Here is a 17,606-nt window from a genome sequence, read left to right on the forward strand (position 1 = left end):
ATGCAATGAACTAGAAGTTTTTGATGATAATTATATCATATAGTTTTACCCAGGCTATGTCTAGGTCTTGTCCAATAAAAAGAAGAATACTTATACCTCCTTCTTGGTTGTGTTTTCAGATAATTAACATAAAATGCAAAAATGTTTCGGAATTTGGTAAAAACCTTCACAAGATGAACTGGCAGCGTACACAGTTAAGAATCCCGCCTTCACTAGTAATGCCTCTATCACTGTCTTTTCAAGCCGCAGTGGTTGCCACATTAAGGAGGGTATGCTAAGCTCAGCTGAGTGGCATGTCATGGTGGGATATGAGGCAGTTAGCTAATGTGGTGTAAAAGGATTTAGAGGATTTGACCCTATCAGCGGAGATGGCACTCTGAGAGGCCCTGTTAATGACACTCAATGAGACTGTGCCTGCAGCATGCTAATGATGGTGACATGAAAGCCGGCCTTATCATTTATATGGAGATTTTTCTTTTTTTGTTGTTTGCAAGTAGCTAATTTGCTAGAAGTGTGTAAAAGTAATGTGCCATGTGTGCACATATAAGTGTAATCTGAAAAGTCAGCTGCTTTTGCCACGTCCCAATACTTATTACCTGTCGAGCAGTGCACTGTAATTATCTCATTCTCGCCCTTTCACCAGGTTTTTAGCTTTATGAAGATGAACAGAGTTTGTTTTTTTGAGAATATCCTTCCTAATACAGAGTTTTAAGAAATTAGGACTGCAAAGCAGATGTACATTTGTTTCCATAAGACAGAACAAGACAGATATGGCATCTTTCTGGACTGCTTGCTGGTCTAAAAGAGTGCTGTCCTCTCTCTTTAGTAGCAGCTTCTGTTATTATTAAGAGTGGTCAGATTCAAAGTGGCTTGCCCACAGGACACCCAGCAGAAGTCTGTGCTTGTGCAAAAGCAGCTGCAAATCTATGAATTTTGAGTAAGGTGTAGTTGTCCTACCCCTATAACTTCCTCTGGCTAAATTAGGATTAAATGTACTGCATAGAAATCTGCAGAAATCTTCTCCAATAACATGATATCATTAATCTTTTTTATTTTCCAATCAGAATCTAATATAGTGCACACTGTCATAAACTATAACTTGTATTTATCAACCTCAGAGAGGATAGAAGAGTGTAGTATAACTGTATTAAATATGAAGCAAAAATATCTTAGGAATTATGGGCATATTCGATATCTGAGTTATGGAAACGGATTGTGTAATTCTAGGGCTGCCAGGGTTCTGCTTGGCTCCAACAGCTGCCAAAACTAATAATAAATGACAGATGGATTCAGGAAACATTTAAGTGGCTAAGACAAGCATGAAAAATCCCACAAATTCTTCCTGGTCAGGTCCAGAGGCTAAAGGAAAGTAATATTCATATCTGGGGTCTCAGGGCAGAAGAGTAACACGTTACTTATCTACATCAGCAAACAAATGAGGCAGTGTGCAAACTGTTGAGTTTGACTATGACTTTCAACAAAGATGTCTGCCCTGAAGGGGAGGACTCTTTCAGTCCAGCAGGAATGAGTAATTACATGTTTTATTGATACTCGCCCCACAATTTATCTATTTGCTATGCTTCTCAAGCCAGAACATCGAAAAATGAAAAGTATTAGTATTGTTAAAATGTAAATGTGTCCCTTTTCTGAGGGAGGGAGCAGACCCGGCTGACAGAAAGTTGAAATCCGATATGTTTCTGTCTGAATAGTGGCCTGTTTCTTTTACATGCAAATGCATTTTCCAATGAATAAATACTACAAAGGCCTGCATCCTATTTGCTTTATTCCCTTTCCATTGTCATCTATCGTTTACTATGACAAGTGCCATCCTTGCAGCCCTGCCTGCCTGCCAGGGCATTAGCACAGCTTTACTAGGAGGACAAGGAGTTGTAGCTGCCAACTCCTGCTGCCCACTACCCGCTGGTCAAATCCTTTCACTGGTTTCACTGTGACAGTCTGCGTGGCATCCTTGGCTCACCATGCAAAGATAGGACCGGAGCTCAGTGAGCAGTGCCAATGATACACACCGGAGGTGGGGAGAGGAGATCGAGGGAACAGTGGAGGAGGAGAGAGAAAGAGAAACAGATGGAATATTGGGCAGAGACAGCGCTACAGACTTAACCAAAGGGCTCTCCCAAAAATGTTTTGTATCACAAATAACCTGTAGAATATGCAAAGAGGCAGCATTTATGGAAATGCTCGGACAATGATTAATTCTAGTACTTTTTGTTTTTTTAAAGATGAGATGCTCACTGGCTGCCGAGACCCACGTCGCTGTGGATGTGTCTGGAGTTAGAGATGACACGGCGAGCAATTGTTCTCTTACGCATAATGTATGCCATTACCCACAAGCTAGAGCTTGTCTTTCTTCCACGAGTTGTTTTTCTATTCATTTGCAGCGGTTTAACACAGATGTTTGTTGTGGGAGGCAACTGGCTCATTCGCTGTCCACTGTATTTCCCTCACAGCCCCTACAGCGAGCCTGTTTGTTTTCTGGTCGGGCACATACGTGGGCGTGTTTGTGTGACTGAGCTGATAGGCACTGTAGAGTATCTGGGTGTTTTGTACAGTAGACTACGGTAACCAATTCTAAACCTCTTCCCTCCCTCTTTTTTTTGTCTTGTGTCTTTCTGTCCTGTTTTTGTGTCTGTTTTCTAGGAGTCTCGCTCAAGTTCATCAGTCAACGCTATTTGGCCTGGGAGTCTTCTAGAGGGTAGGGCCTCCTCACCAACATGAAGGGGTTGGGGACCAACCGTAACAGACACCTGTCTGACTCCTGCGATCCTTCCTCAGGCCATCCTGAGGCCCTCTACCCTCAGAAGACGAGCACCCTGCCACGCAGCCCTTACCTGCTGAGCCCCACAATGGACCACTATGGCACCATGGACCCCCACCTCTACCCTTCGGCCAACCCGGGCTCCTTTCCACCAGAGTGCATGCTGCCCCTCAACAACCAGCTGTCAAACAGCAGTACCTTCCCCAGGATTCATTACAACTCCTACGACCAGTCTGACTTCTCCCCACCTGGGGACAGTATCGGGGGGATAAGTACAGGGACCATGGGGACATCAATGTCCATGGGCATGGGAACAGGCATGGGCATGGTGGGGTTGAGTGGACGAACTCCTATGATTACTAGCGGCTCAGCGACTATATCACATCACATGACCAAGAATCAGGCACCCCCCAGTCTGCTGGAGTTTGACAAGCAGCTATCTGGAGGGCGTGACGGATTCAGCACATTGCAGTTCCATCGATCATCTGCTGTTGCTGCCGCCAAGCAGCGCACAGACAGTCCTGGTCGAATTCGTTACATGCTGCACTCAGTGCAGAAGCTCTTTGCTAAGTCCCAGTCACTGGAAAGCCACAACATGAAAGGAAACATCAATGGACGATCGACCGGCAGTACTGGAGGCTCGTCTGGCACCGAGGACGGAGGGAAGCAGAATCGCAGATCCAAAAGTAAAGATCGGAGTACAAAGTCAGAGGCGACTGCCAAGAGACGGCCTCGCTCCAACATGTCAGGTTACTGGAGCTCAGACGATTTGGACAGCAGCGATCTGAGCAGCTACCACAACACCATGGCCATGATGACTCTAGGCCGTCCGACTGGCCACGAGAGCCAGAGCAGATACATCCACAGTGGGTACAATACTGTCAGCTCCTCCAAAAGCAGCAATGAAATGAAGTATCAGGGACATCCCGGGCCTGCGGTTGGAGGAGGTGGTGGACTAGGTGGAACAGGGGGTATGTTAATAAATGATAATGACTATATGAAAGGAGGGTCCTGGTCCACGTTGACCATGGGCCAGCCGAGACCAGTGATCCAGACGGGATCAGCTACTCTGGACAGGTCCATGCTTAAGTCCAAATCCTGCCAACAGGAACTAACGTGCAACTACCTGCAGGTTGGACGAAGGGTGAGTAGGCCTCAAGTGATTGTAGTGCGTGATAAGTTTCATTTACAGAACAAATTTATTTTTACAGACTCATAAGCAATTATACATGTGTGTTGGTTAATATGAATTTCAAAGTATCGTTATTATCACGAGCACTAATACAGTGATACATAGACATAGGTTGGTAAAAGACTAATTTTAGCCACTTAATGTTGCATATAGGGTGACTGGAGTAGCACATTAGGCCACAGCGGGGGTGCCAATGAAATCCCATGTCGGCGGATGCGCAGTGGCAGCTATGTGAAGGCCATGGGAGACCTGGAGGACAGCGACGACTCGGAGGGAAGCCCGAAACCCTCTCCAAAATCTACCGCTCGCCGCCAGAGCTACCTCAGGGCTACGCAGCAGTCTCTGAGCGACCAGCTACCCCCACGCAAGTAAGAGAATAGACTGAGACACAGCGCTGTGTTTGATTATGCAGTACACATTTACTCTCTGCAGCGAGGGAGATTCAAACTTGAAACAGGAATGTGACCTGCTCTCGGTCACAAAACGATGGACAGGCCTTCCAATAAAAAGACTAACATCAGACAATGAATGAATCGTTTAATGCTTGTTTGAAAAACGATAAAACAGTCATGATTAGTTGTGAAATGCACAAAGCATTTATTTCATAATGTGTAACTTAAAGGCCTCTGTTATATTTTGTGTGCAAATACACTTGGACAAAAAGGTTCTGACTGGGAGAACAGTCTTTCACTCACAAGAACATACAGTAAAAATGTTTTTTACGTACAACCTCTCAACAATCAAGAGGGAAACCACCTCGCCCAGCCTCACTACACCAGTATCCAGGAAAATATGCATACAACGTGCACACATCGTCAGAGCTGTGCTTTCTCATGTATGGAATTCAGTGGTGTCTGACTCCCATTGTCCCCCACATGCCGCACACCCTCAGCGATGATTCACCTTCTTGCTGCTGTTCCCACGCTGTGCAGACAGCAGTCACATCTGCTGTCTGAGATGAAATAGTTTCTGTTTTTTTATCTGAAAGTTAGTTCCAGAGATTGGAAACCTCAAAACAAAATTTGTGACAGTATTTTTAGGAAGCAGCTCTAGTTTTTGTTGCCAGATTGGTCTTGAGTTTGAAGGTTGCAGTGTAAAAATATCTCCGCCACACGACACGCAGACTCTTTAATTCCATTAAACCAAAACAAGAAGACACCGGCCTACCTTCTATGCACAGCTTCACACAAATAAAAGATTGGAAACCCATGTAAAGACTGTGTTTAGAAATGTGAGGATTGATTCTTCCCTTAAGCATGCCCAAGTGACTAACCCTACTCCCCCCTACCAATCCCTGATCATCCAACCCCACTTCCTGTCTGCTCCACCCTGATTGGCGTGAGCAGCAGAACCCTGGATTACACCTTGTTGCAGGGTGAGCTGGATGCCCTGTGGTCTCCACTCCACAGTGTGTCCTCCCTGCACCAGCTGGGCAGGTCAATGAGCAGGTCAGTGATAGGTCTGCAAGTCACATCTCAGGGGCGTGGTGCAAAACGCGAAGGTCTGATTGGATGATCTATCATCATTGGCTTTGCGCTGCCCCCCTCAGATCTATGTAAAGTCAGCAGCAACTCCAACTGCCAAATTCATGCCGTTACCTGCCAATTTCCATTAAGCTTGTAGATACTATCTGCCCAGCTCTTTTAGGTGGTAAGTACCTGAGTCTGACACTATTCAAATGAGGGACTGAGGGGACGTCTTTGTGCGTGGGCCACGGCATGGCAGTTTTCTGTCATGTTACCATCCCTGTGTGCCAACAAAGATTAGATGACTATAGAGACACTTCGATTCAATTCAAAGGTTCACCTGTTCTTTGGCTCTGGCACCATGACAACACTGAGAGCTGTGCAAATGCATCATCTGACATAACTGGTTTTGCATGCTCAGATGATACAAGGACTGATGCTGAAATTAGATGAAACTAAATGACTTATAAACATAAGTGGAAATGAAAGGGATGAATAGAATTTCAACATTAGCCTCCTTTCATCTCTCTTTCAGTTCCCGGTTTCGCTTAATCTTTCATTTTCTCCCCCACTCCATGTTTCCCTTTTGCCTGCATGCGATCACATATAAACATTAACTGTTTCCTTGGGTCCTCGTGCACTTCTGACATTGCTTTTTAATTTCCCTCCTTGTGTTTTTTGTCCTTAATACATCTCCTTTATCTTGTTTCTCCTCTCATCTTAATCCCTTCCCAGCTGTCTTCCATCTCTCAGAGAGCTCTCCAATAACCGCAGCCTTGACAACCTCGACTGCATCGAGGGTACAGGGTTGTCTCTGCCGCGCTGGGATGATGATGACGACTTTAGCCAGGTCTGCAGCACCTTGGGCAGACGTAGCTGCATGGGACAGGTCAGTGCTCGTCTGGAGAGGACGAACAGGGATTGCATTTCATTTAGTGTTTACAATCCGTCAGAGGCCAAATAATGATTTCCTGTTTCTGTTTGTCTGGCAAACTTTCTTCTCTCAAATCACCAGTCATTTTTCAAAGACCTCTGTCTCAGCCTTTAGCGATATTCATTCCCATCGTAGAATCCGCATTTTCACAGATGCAGCCTGAATGACAGTAATAAAACCAGCTTCTAATTAATAAAGAAACCCTATTTTCCAAACCTATCTCATATTAATGTTGTAAACCTAAGAGCCAAATGAATGACATTGGTAGTTTCAAGTCTAATTCATTTGCTTACAAAAGAGCTATTAGCCTCCCACTGACAAGGTCACTGGGATGATGAACAGCTGAGTGCGAAGTGGCTCTGATCTTTTCAATGAACTAGTCAAATGAGGCAGTGCAAGCTATTAGAGGATTTGCACCCAATCCCTGACAGGCCTCTGCGTTGTAACAAATGTGTTTGAATTTATTGCTCTAATTTGCATGCATAGACGCATTTCAAACAGATGTAATATTCATTATAACTTAGACTTGTGGAGGTCAACTTGTGTAATATTTTTAACTTTTTTCAAGCTAAATTAATTGGAAGAGGGAAAAGTGACAATCACCCATAGCCAAAACTTTAACTCAACTCAAAATGTGTTTAGCTGTAACTACCTATGCTCTACTTCATTTAGTTTTTTTTATGCTGCTCTTGCACTTGCCCCTTTATATCTTTCAATTACCAGTCTGTGAACTGTCAAAAATACTTTTGCTGCTTTCTCTGGCTGCTTCTGGCAACACACGGAATTTGAAACCCATCATCTGCCAGGGTGGGTTTTGCTCTTCAAAAAAAAGGCTCAGCAATGACTCACTTTTATGGAGCATGCAGTTGCTGTGTAAAACATACTAAAAACTTTCCAAAGTGATGTCTCCTGCCTTGGAATCGCTTTCATGTTCTGTAAGTTGACAGGTCTTGGAGACTAGGCCATGAAAGAAATGTCAAATAAAAAGAAAATGCATTTTTAAGATGAAATGAAATCCCGTCCAGAGACCCAGCCAGGGGGTAATTATAAGAGCAACGCTGGCACAACTCTATGCTTTCCACTACTTAGCACCTCTGTAGTTTTTAACACAGTCAAACATTTCACAATTTTGGAGTCATTTTATTTTTTTTAATCAAATCTATCTCTGGAGAGTGTCTTTCACGAGCACCTCCAGTGTTGGTACATTCCTCCCTGCTCCACACACCACTAAGTCTTTGCAATCTTGTCCTCTCGTCACTCCAGCTACGGGACTTGGAACTGAGTCGTCATTATGAGGACCGCAGCTCTGAGTCCACATTCAGAGATTCCCGATCCCATTCTCAGGACAACCCAGAGCCTCCGGACTTGCCCATGCCGACATGCTTCCGATCTCGCAGCCACAGCTACCTGAGAGCCATCCAGGCTGGCTGTTCACAAGATGATGACACAGCGTCCATGGACTCTGGCTGCTCACCACCTCTGACTGACTCCACTGTCCGCACCTACAACACCAGCACTGGTGAGTCCCTGGCTGAATAACACAGGATTAATTTGCTACACATCCCTTTATTTGACCTCACGAACCATATAAAGAGGGAAAAGAGAAGAGTTCAAACATGATCACTTGCTGGAATCAACTGAATGCTTTCTGTAAAAGAGATGCAATATGTTGTACATTAAAGACATTTAGATTTTTTATTTTGTTTTTAAACCTTCATCATTTTGCAAGGTTTTTACCCCTTTTTTAGAGTGACTCAGAGACATTGGGCCAAACACTTGCTTTGATTTCTATTTCTCATAACATTACTTTGAATGATCTTCATAGCCTTGGTCCTGGTTGGGATACTAGTCCTCAAACATGCACACACCAGCCTTTTTAGCTCAAATGCGGCCTCTTTTGCCCACGCTAGACGGCCTTTCTACCCAATGGAAGACATGGAAAGAACAGTTTGGCTCTTACCTGATAGCCACAGGCTTGGACAAAGCCCCAAAGGAGAAACAACTTGCAATTTTTCTACAGCGTTTTGGGACAGACAGACCACGCATCCTACCCTCACACACAGGTAACAATTTGAAAACCAGCTCCTCTCTCCTGATGTTTATCAATTTCCCGCTTCATGGACTACAGAGGGAAAAAAGAACACATCCCTAACACCGCTATCATAACCAAAAATAGCCGATTGGTCAGTGATGCACACAGAGCTGCAGTCGTCCGCTTGTGATTTATGAGACAAACACGAGCTCATGCTGCCGCTCCAGGTAAAGCTTCACTGTGGAGCTTTGGTTAACACTATTGGTTAATTGGTTAACAATAATTACAGGGCATAGCAGCACAAGTATGCACTCTGCAATTTGCTTGCCATCTCTTTGTTGAATTGTGAATGTGTGTGATGCGACACACGAGTCAAAGAACCTTTGTACTGGTAGTTGACTTCTGACTGCTCCCCGGTTCAGTAATAGAATATGTGCATGTGCTTGTCATTATTATTGAGCATCCACATGGTGGCGCTCTTCACCACAGTCTTCTTACTACACTATACAGCATGTGCTGCTTTCAGGCTACTAGTCATTTTTTCCCATGTAAGTGTGGTTTTTGTTGCTCCAGGACAGTTTGAATTTTCTATCTGTCTATTGAAATCAGTTGACGTATTTTAAGGAAATTAAGACAGAAGTGTGTGTGTGCAAGTAATACAGGAAGTTCATCGATGCAGCATAATAGTGCGGCCTCACACGTGTGTTCAAGAAGGATCACAACCGGAAATACAAAAGGTTGTTTTCACGTGCATTATCACTTATTCTGCTCCTAATACGGCCGTGTCCCCAGAAAAATGTCCACTGGCCGAATCCCTCGACGCTATTGTACAATGTTCCGTCAAAAATACCATAGTTTACACACACAAAAATATATATAATATTTACAGTCTGCAAGTGTTGGTTTGTCCGAGGCACAGTTGAAGGCACCAGTAGACATGTCGCCACGCCCCCCTCGCGCTCAGAGAAACTCTCCAAACAAAAGACAACGTCACCGGCCGCCCGGTTCAAACGCAGAGGGTCCGCCGCGGGCGCAGCCTCCCCGAAGATACACACTTCTCTCTGTGACACGTTGTTTTCTTCCTCGCATGGCCGCAGGGTAAGAAGTTCGACCTTTCATTTCGGTTGGAATTGGCGTGAGTTGGTGCGCAGCGGCAACTGAGCTGAACGCGTTCTTCCCCATTTTTCGTTAGTCACGTTTCGCAGCCGAACTTGTGTTGGTGCCTGGAAGCTGTCTGACCGCGGACCACCGTCAGATGCTTCACTCACTCAGTCTGTGTTGACTGTGGATTTAAAACGGTTCAACGCCGAGCAGGTGTTGTCGACCAAGAGTTTAGCTGCACAGAATTGTTCCTCCCGACTCCAGCCTGTCACTCATTCCTCCGGGTCAGTGAACACAACACTAACTCTGCAGCTGATGTGCTGCACGGGGCTGCAACTAACGATTATTCTCACGATCGATCAATCTGTCGATTGTTTTCTCGATTAATCGATCAGTTGTCTGGTCCATTTGATGTCATACAATGGTGAGAAATGTCGATCGTGTTTCCCAAAGCTCCAAAATGATGTTTTTGTTTTGTCCACACACCAAAGTTTTTTGGTTACTGTTCCAGAGGAGCAAAGAAACCAGAACATATTCACATTTAAGAAGCAGAGAATTTTGACTACTTGAACCGATTGTTCAATTATCAAAATAGTTGGCGATTAATCTAGCAGTTGATTACTCATCGATTAACTGTTGCAGCTCTAGATGGTCCCACTCAGATGTGCCACTGTATCTGTGTGTAGAGGAACTGGCTCTAAACGAAGAGTGAGAGATCTTGAAGCAGGACCACAATTACAAAACAGTCTCACATCTACATCGATTGGTGTCACCGAGTTCTGACATAACGTTAAATATCTGATGGTCTTTTTTTCCTCCACAAGATGATTGGAATATTTCGGGGTCTGTCCTGCTCTCAGTGATGCCCCCTGGACTGTATGGATTACTGAGAATGACCCCGATGTGTGCTCCTCCTCAGGAAAAAGCATGTCCCCACTCTGTGTGTGCTCCAGCCATGAAGCTGTGCTGCTCCACCGTGGGAGTCAGGAGGAAATGTGGGGCTTTGCTGTTAAACTGTATGAGAATATGTTGAATCCACTTGTCACTAAACTGCCTATGTCTTCGGAAAAGCTGCTTCTTTTCGGATGCAGAAGTGGAAAATTGGCCTGCGCAAGGCGGATTATTTGAGAGCTGCCCCTCTTTTGTCCCACATGATGGCCCGTCTATTACTACATGGATTTAATCCCATTTTGAAGTCAGACTTAATTAAAACAAATTAAAAGCTGCTGTTGTTGAACACATTCAGTGAGATAATTCACGGAGATACTGGTTTTGTTGACAAAGGGAGTGGCTGTGTTTGTCTTGTGGCAGTTATTGGATTAAACAATACAGATGGGTCAACTGACAGGCAGCAGACAACTTGGCGAGCGATGCCAACCTGTTAAATAGAGCATCACAATCCATCTTTTGTCTTCCATCGCTTCTTGTTGTTGTCTAGTTTCAATGCACCACTTCATTAGATGAGCTTATACTTTATATTACTTGTCAAGTAGTTCATCAGGGGGTTTTTTTAACATCAAAGAAGCGGGATGAACACTTTCTGCTTCAATGTTTGTTCTGCCCCAACAGTTTTTTGGGGTTTGACGAAAAACAGCAACTATTGCACTCATGCTGCGTTCATGTGCTCTTCGAATAGTCCAAGGTCCCGAGTTGGGAATTCGTTCTTCTGACTCCGGTGTGTTCATGTTCTTTTACGTCAGAAGAATGTGGAAACTTTTCTAACTGATCTAGGTCCCTCTACGTAGACTGCAACAAACATGCCAACCCAATACCATAATATCTAATTAAATGTTTGCAAAAAAAACCAACAACAAAATAAATGTTGACCCCCCCAAAAAATGATATGCAATTTGTGGATTTGCACCATTAATCAAAAGCTTTTAATATTTACTTCCACCCGTTATCTTACTGTGTATATGATGACACCATCTTTGCAAGTTGTGTACTAAATGCTTTCCGAGTTGTTGAGCGGTCGTTTGCATGAATTTTGTTCAGTCTGGAACTGTTTTTTTCCCCCCTGATTTGTCCAGCACCACAGACATGCATGATTACCCTCAGTTGTGACAGTGGATTAGTAAAATGGGAGGCTGAAGGAAGTTGGAGTTCAGCAGTGATATGATTTATTTTATATTGTACCCATTCGATTTAACTAAAATAAATATTTAAGACCCAAGTCTGCTCACTGAATTGTGGCTAATATGATGCTATGACAAGGAGCTTATTATATATGCATGTTGCAAGTATTTTTGATGTCTAAGTTGGCCACCACAACGCTCCTGTTAATGTAGCATGGAAATCTATAATAAATAAGCAAAAAATATATTTTTTTAAACTAATCTTGGGTTTTGGAACTAAAACGACATGCGCCACCAGCCATGATGTCATTGTGGGAGCTGTGGTTTGTAATTAATGTCTCCATAGTCTCCCCATGACAAACCCTAAAACAGGGAGACAATATTAACAGAGAGAGGAGACCGCTTCGTGGGTTCTAGCTATGTGGAGTTTCCTATTTTCACGTTTTCCCTTTCAGTTTGTGAGTATGTGACCAAGATCGAATCTGTCCGTATGCATTCCGTTGCTGATTTGGTTGGGACGATTTAAAGAAGTGGTGAAAATGTCAACATTTTACTTAACAGTCACTGGGTGGTTGGAAAAAACAGTTTACAGCGGCTAATTGTTTTCCTGCCTTGAAAATCACATCTTGAACCAGGGCTGGCAGTGCACAACAACACCACTGTCCAGATGGCACAGAAACAGCAGTACTCAGTGCCCACTCCAGATTCCACTTAAAAACCCTGGCACAAAGCAAGTGCTTGTTACTGTTCCTTCTGCAGAGCAACCAGTACATTCTACTGCACAGCTCCTGTACACGGATTCCGCTTCATTAAGAAGCAAAAGTACTTGGCCTCATGTCCATTTCACAGCTGCTGAGGAATGTTGAGATGAGTGTTCAAGTTTAGTTCCCTTGTCAGGATTGGTGCCATTGTCTGCAACAAGTTCACATTAGTTTCATGTTTGCACATTCAGGGATGCATCTACAACCTTAACTCTTTATGTTTGGTCATTAGCCTGTCACGGCCGACATCAGGGATGTTCCTGTGGCCGCAGCCGTAATGAACAGTAGACGATGTGGTTGAACTCCAAACTTGTTCAACACCCTGTCTGATCACGTCTGATTGATAATGACATATCAGCCTATATTTTTTTTTATCATTAACAAACATTATTGTTAAGGATCTCTTACATTTGGTCATTTTTCTGATCAAGATACTCGGAAAATATCTTACAACTGAACAAAGCTGAGTGGTGTATACTCCCACACCAGCCGCTCTGTGGGACTTGCTCTGAGCTGAGTGCTACTGTAACTTCACCATGCTTACATGCTCACAATGACTCTGTTTACAATGAAAGCAATAATCTTACTATTGACCTTATTCGCAATGAGACATTGTTTCCATTATGATGTTTCCGAGAGTTGCTAATAGAATATTCCATTCACATTCCTGTCTACATGTTGGATTATGGTGTCAAGTAGTTGGTAAACTGCTGCACATGTCGCATAATGCTGCAAAAACTCCAATAGGATGTAATTATACGATTGAGACGCATACATGTCTACATAATGCCGTTGAAATCAAAATACTCCATGTGTCAAACTGCACAGCAATCCATCCATCCAGGAGTTATGGAGAAAAAGTGTGGCAGTCTGGACCAAAGCATTGGACCAACTGACTAACAACAGACCAGCACTGCCATACCTACAGATGCACAGAGATCCTGTCAGAATGACTAAAGAATAAACTAAACTTGTAAGTGCTCTCTGGTGGAGAAACACGTTTAGCACTGCACAGTGTCCAGATAACTCAAATATATATATTCAACATTTCTGTGCTGTTGTTTCTCTTCATTTATTTGCTAACATGTACAGCAATATTGAGATATTGGAGGCAGAAATCAGCTGATAATATTGGCCCATTTATTGTATCCGGCTCTACTACTTTATCTCCTGCCTAATCTCGGAGGCAGATGTCAGATATGATAGTCGGGCTTGTTTTTCCATGGATAAAGCAGATTCGGTCGTATTAAGACTTAGGGGGGAATTCTGCTCAGAATGATGAAAGCATAATGTGCCACTTGGAGAACTGCACACCACACACACACACACACACACACACACATATCTATGCCCTCTCTCACCCAGTAACAGAGACAGTTATCCTGCACACTGCGAAAAAGAAGTGTTGACAGTGCATAGCTGCCACAACATTGGTGACCCTATTCTGTCCAGCATCTATCTCTGTCATGATTAGGAACATGGAGTGAAAAGCTGTCTCCGCAGGTTCTCCTAAGGCGAGGATGGTGGTCACAGGCTGGTGGATAATCCATGACAAGTGCCCTGCCAAACTGCAGGTTTCATAAAATACATGCTTTATACCAGATTTCTTTGTGGAGCTGAGGGGTTTTTACACCAATCAAATCCCACTTTATTTGGGATGGCCTTTGCTAAGGCACTGGCATGCAACCCAATATGGAGTGATGTTAGTGTTGTTCATCACTACATTCCGTCTATTTGCTTCCGAGGTTGGGTCGTGGTGGCAGTTAGTCACTTTTCGCGGATGTTATCTCTATGAGCTCTGCGTCTAAACCTCGATCTGTTCCAGTTATGTTGGAGAGCTCATTCAGGAAGATGTTGCACAGTTTTGATCAAATCCAAATCACCAAAGATGACGATGAAGTGGAGAGCGCAAGGCATTGAATGTCTGCCCACTGCGCATGTCAATATAGGTGTCGTCTGGGACAACCCATTTCAATCTTCAATGACTTTTTGGTTTTTAGACATAGAAATGTCAAACAATTGTCATTATACAGAATGACAGCCATTTAGTATTTCACACCTGAGAATAAAAATAAAAAAACAATAAGAATTTTCTTAATTAAATGAAAGGTTTGCATTTTCAATAGCTCACTCATTTATGAATTTATTGACATCAAACCACCTCGTGTTTTCCTCTCAACTTTCACAGCTGTAAGTTTGTGAAAAAGGCCTTAGCATATCCCTGAGCATCCATATCAGTGAGTATTTTTGCTTTAATATGCATATTTCCAGGTTTTCTTTCTCAATAGCTCACTCATTTATGAATGCATTGACATCAAACCACCTCTCATGTGTCTGGGACATCCTCTCACAACCATCACAGCTGTTAGTTACTCCGACCTCCCTCTGGATTCCTGAGCTCTTCATTCTATCTCTAAGGCTGAGCCCAGACACCCCACGAAGGGAAGGTTTTGGATGCTTGTTTCTGTGATCTCATTCTTTCGGTCACTATCCAGAGCTCATGATCATAGCAAGTGGACCATAGCGTAGATGAGGGTCAGAAAGTAGATTGACTGGTTAATGGAAAGCTTGGCCTTCCGGGTCAGCTACCTCTTCACCACAACAGTTTGGTAACGTCTGTAATACTGCTGAAGCCACACCAATCTGCCAGTCCATCTCCATCCTCCCCTCAGTCATGAACAAGAGCCTGAGAAAGCCCGACAGGGTGTGTGTTCATGCATCAAGTCAACTTTTTGTGACATTTCTAAGATACAAAGACACAGCCAAGGTCTGGCGTGTGTCAAACCTGTTGCGTACCGAGGATGTCAATGTTCTGGCTTCACTGGAATGTGACCTTCAATGCATCGGATCAGTTTGCTGATAAGATCGATAGCTGGGACTTGGGTGAGCACTTACACATCTGAGTTAATGGCTCTGTCCAGGATAAAGTCTGGTTCAAAGTGTAGGAGAAGTACTTAGTTACTCATAATGAAGCTCTGACGGGAGGACCAGTAGGACCTTGGAGCCAGTTATGGTAAAGTAGTTCAGGCTGGAACAAGTCTCTGAAGAGGCTGACTGACAGGAGTTTGTCAACTCGACTCACAGTTCAATCTGATGGAATGAGGTCATATGAGTTTTGTGTTAGGTGAGATTGCTAAGAACTGGATTACAGTGAACAACAAGCCTTTTGTTTTATTGTTTTCTCAGCAGCTCACATGTTTGCTTCAGGGCTTTTTTTAAATCCTTGATCCTTGACTTTAATTATGTATTGTGTCTGTGCAGGCTTGTGCACTTTGAGCTTTTCAGCAAGGTATTGGCCCATTTACCAGAATCAGTGGAATACACAATATTAAAATATTTACAATACCACATTAAAATCAATTTGTCCTTCTACATATGTGACTTCTAAACAGATTGGGGTTTTGTATATGAGTGACATCAGGCACAAACCATCTAATTTCATTGGGGAAGTATTTGATTAACCCTAATATCCATCATCTGATGAACTGTGACCTTTCCCTTGAACTTGTTATTTAGGCCTCGGAATAAATGCCAATGTCAGCAAATATGTGAGTGTTACATCTATTTTATATCAGGTTTTTAAGTCGAAAGGACATGGTGTTAACATTTATTCTTAAAACAGCTTGGTCCATATCCAGCTATGGAAGTTTGGGCAGTCCAAACTGCTTTTATTCTTAAAAACTTTATTCCCCTCTGTTACTTTCCCTGTATTAACTCTTCTAAAAAAAAAAAAGTAGTGCAGTGGAAAGCTTTTGTGGATTTCACAAGCTTTCCACTGTTTTTCCAATGTGGTGTGAAATAAAGCATCTGTTGGAGAGATTATATAGAAACCACGGGGTTCATAATAATACATGCCCCGTTTAGATTATAGGTTATCGTGGTCCGGCATCACACTCTGCATTTACTGTGTATGTAGCATGGAGGGATTTCTTTGGTCTCATCAGAGACTCTTTGAATTGTTCCTGTAGGCAGTAATAGAAGCCCATTTGTCTGTCTGTGTGATCGATATGCATTTAACGAGTGTTGACTTTTTCAATTAGCTTTTTGTCTGAATGAAATCTATACAATGTGTCATTCATGTCTCAACTATACACACTTGGCATGACTGTGAGCAGTTTTTTTTCTGTGCAGCCCATGAACTTGATCTCTTCTGATTGACTGTGTACGTCACTGGGGGAATTCCTCCTCCACAGATGGGACGTTTGTCTCCGTTCTCACTGACACAGTTCAGTTTGTATGGGACAATATCTGTTGACCTCATCACAGACTGCTGATTTGGTTGATGGATGAGCAAGGTGAATGAGTGGCTGCACTGGCGGTCGGACAAGCACAAGGCAGAGCAATGAGCGCAGATTGTTGCCTGAAAAAACTTAAAACAATAAGATCTGCATTTTATGTTGCGTGCTGGACACATGCTGTGTGGATTTCATGTAAGCCCACATAAAGTTTCCACTCTAAGCTCAGCTTTAGATTTTTAACCCTGTATATATGCTGCCATGTGACCCAGGGCCTAAGCAGTGTATAATAGTCCAACACTAATAAAGCTTAGTATTTTGTGTCCACTGGCTTTTGAATTTTGGCCAGTTCTTTGAGTCCTTTGAGTTTTCGGTATCACTGTCAGACTCTTTCCTCTTTAGCTCACTGAGCTACTTAAACAACAGCCACTAAATCACAGTGGAAGAGAATGGAAGGTGTTTATTATGAAGTGCATAACAGAAATATCTTCTCATTTGACTCATTCTCTTTCTCAATGTGCTGTCCCTCTCTCTTATGTCCATTTTAGCTGAAGGGCATATTTGGTCTGACATTAGGGAGAGGTGCAGATGTATGTCCTTCTTCAACTGCTTTACCATGTTTGGTCTTCAGAGTCAGATTTTCAGCTAATTGACTTACTGGTTTTTATCACCTGTCTCGTGATCGAGGTTTCGTGTGGGATCTCATTAGTCACCTGTGAGCAAGGGTATATTTGATCAGTGCTCTTTGATTTGATTTTCTGCTCTATGCCTCTGATTCACTGGCGTTCCAGCTTTCACGCAACAGTGTCCTTGCGTATTTATGTACAGTATGAAGAGCACAGAACAAAATGCTTTCAGACATGCACTGAAGTCCAAACATTTTCCTAAACTTTTTTGGAGGTAGCAGTATGTGAGAACACAATGTTGCTCATTTCATGGCAGGGCCTTGGTCAAATTTCCAGGAAAATGTCAGCGAGTGAGCCCATGTGACAATGCAGCAAAATCTCTGAAAGAATCTGGAAAATCTCTGTAAA

The 17,606-nt window shown here is 43.2% G+C and overlaps 1 protein-coding gene across 12 annotated transcripts in view; it reads left to right on the forward strand.

The window, feature by feature from the left end:
• The window catches only part of dlgap4b (discs, large (Drosophila) homolog-associated protein 4b), a 116,840-nt gene that overhangs the window by 88,144 nt on the left and 11,090 nt on the right, over positions 1-17,606 (forward strand). For 9 of the 12 annotated variants that reach the window (XM_035631877.2, XM_035631882.2, XM_035631876.2 and 6 more), the window contains 6 exons: positions 2,659-3,920; positions 4,122-4,336; positions 5,315-5,416; positions 6,170-6,323; positions 7,632-7,887; positions 8,279-8,431. In XM_035631877.2, coding sequence (XP_035487770.1) covers positions 2,733-3,920; positions 4,122-4,336; positions 5,315-5,416; positions 6,170-6,323; positions 7,632-7,887; positions 8,279-8,431 — 2,068 coding nt within the window. In that variant the 5' untranslated portion in view covers positions 2,659-2,732. The remainder of the gene's footprint in view (positions 1-2,658; positions 3,921-4,121; positions 4,337-5,314; positions 5,417-6,169; positions 6,324-7,631; positions 7,888-8,278; positions 8,432-17,606) is intronic. The other 3 variants (XM_047332789.1, XM_047332788.1, XM_047332790.1) reach the window with 3 other exon arrangements.

Source organism: Scophthalmus maximus, chromosome 6, assembly GCF_022379125.1.
Source record: "Scophthalmus maximus strain ysfricsl-2021 chromosome 6, ASM2237912v1, whole genome shotgun sequence".
Taxonomy (NCBI): domain Eukaryota; kingdom Metazoa; phylum Chordata; class Actinopteri; order Pleuronectiformes; family Scophthalmidae; genus Scophthalmus; species Scophthalmus maximus.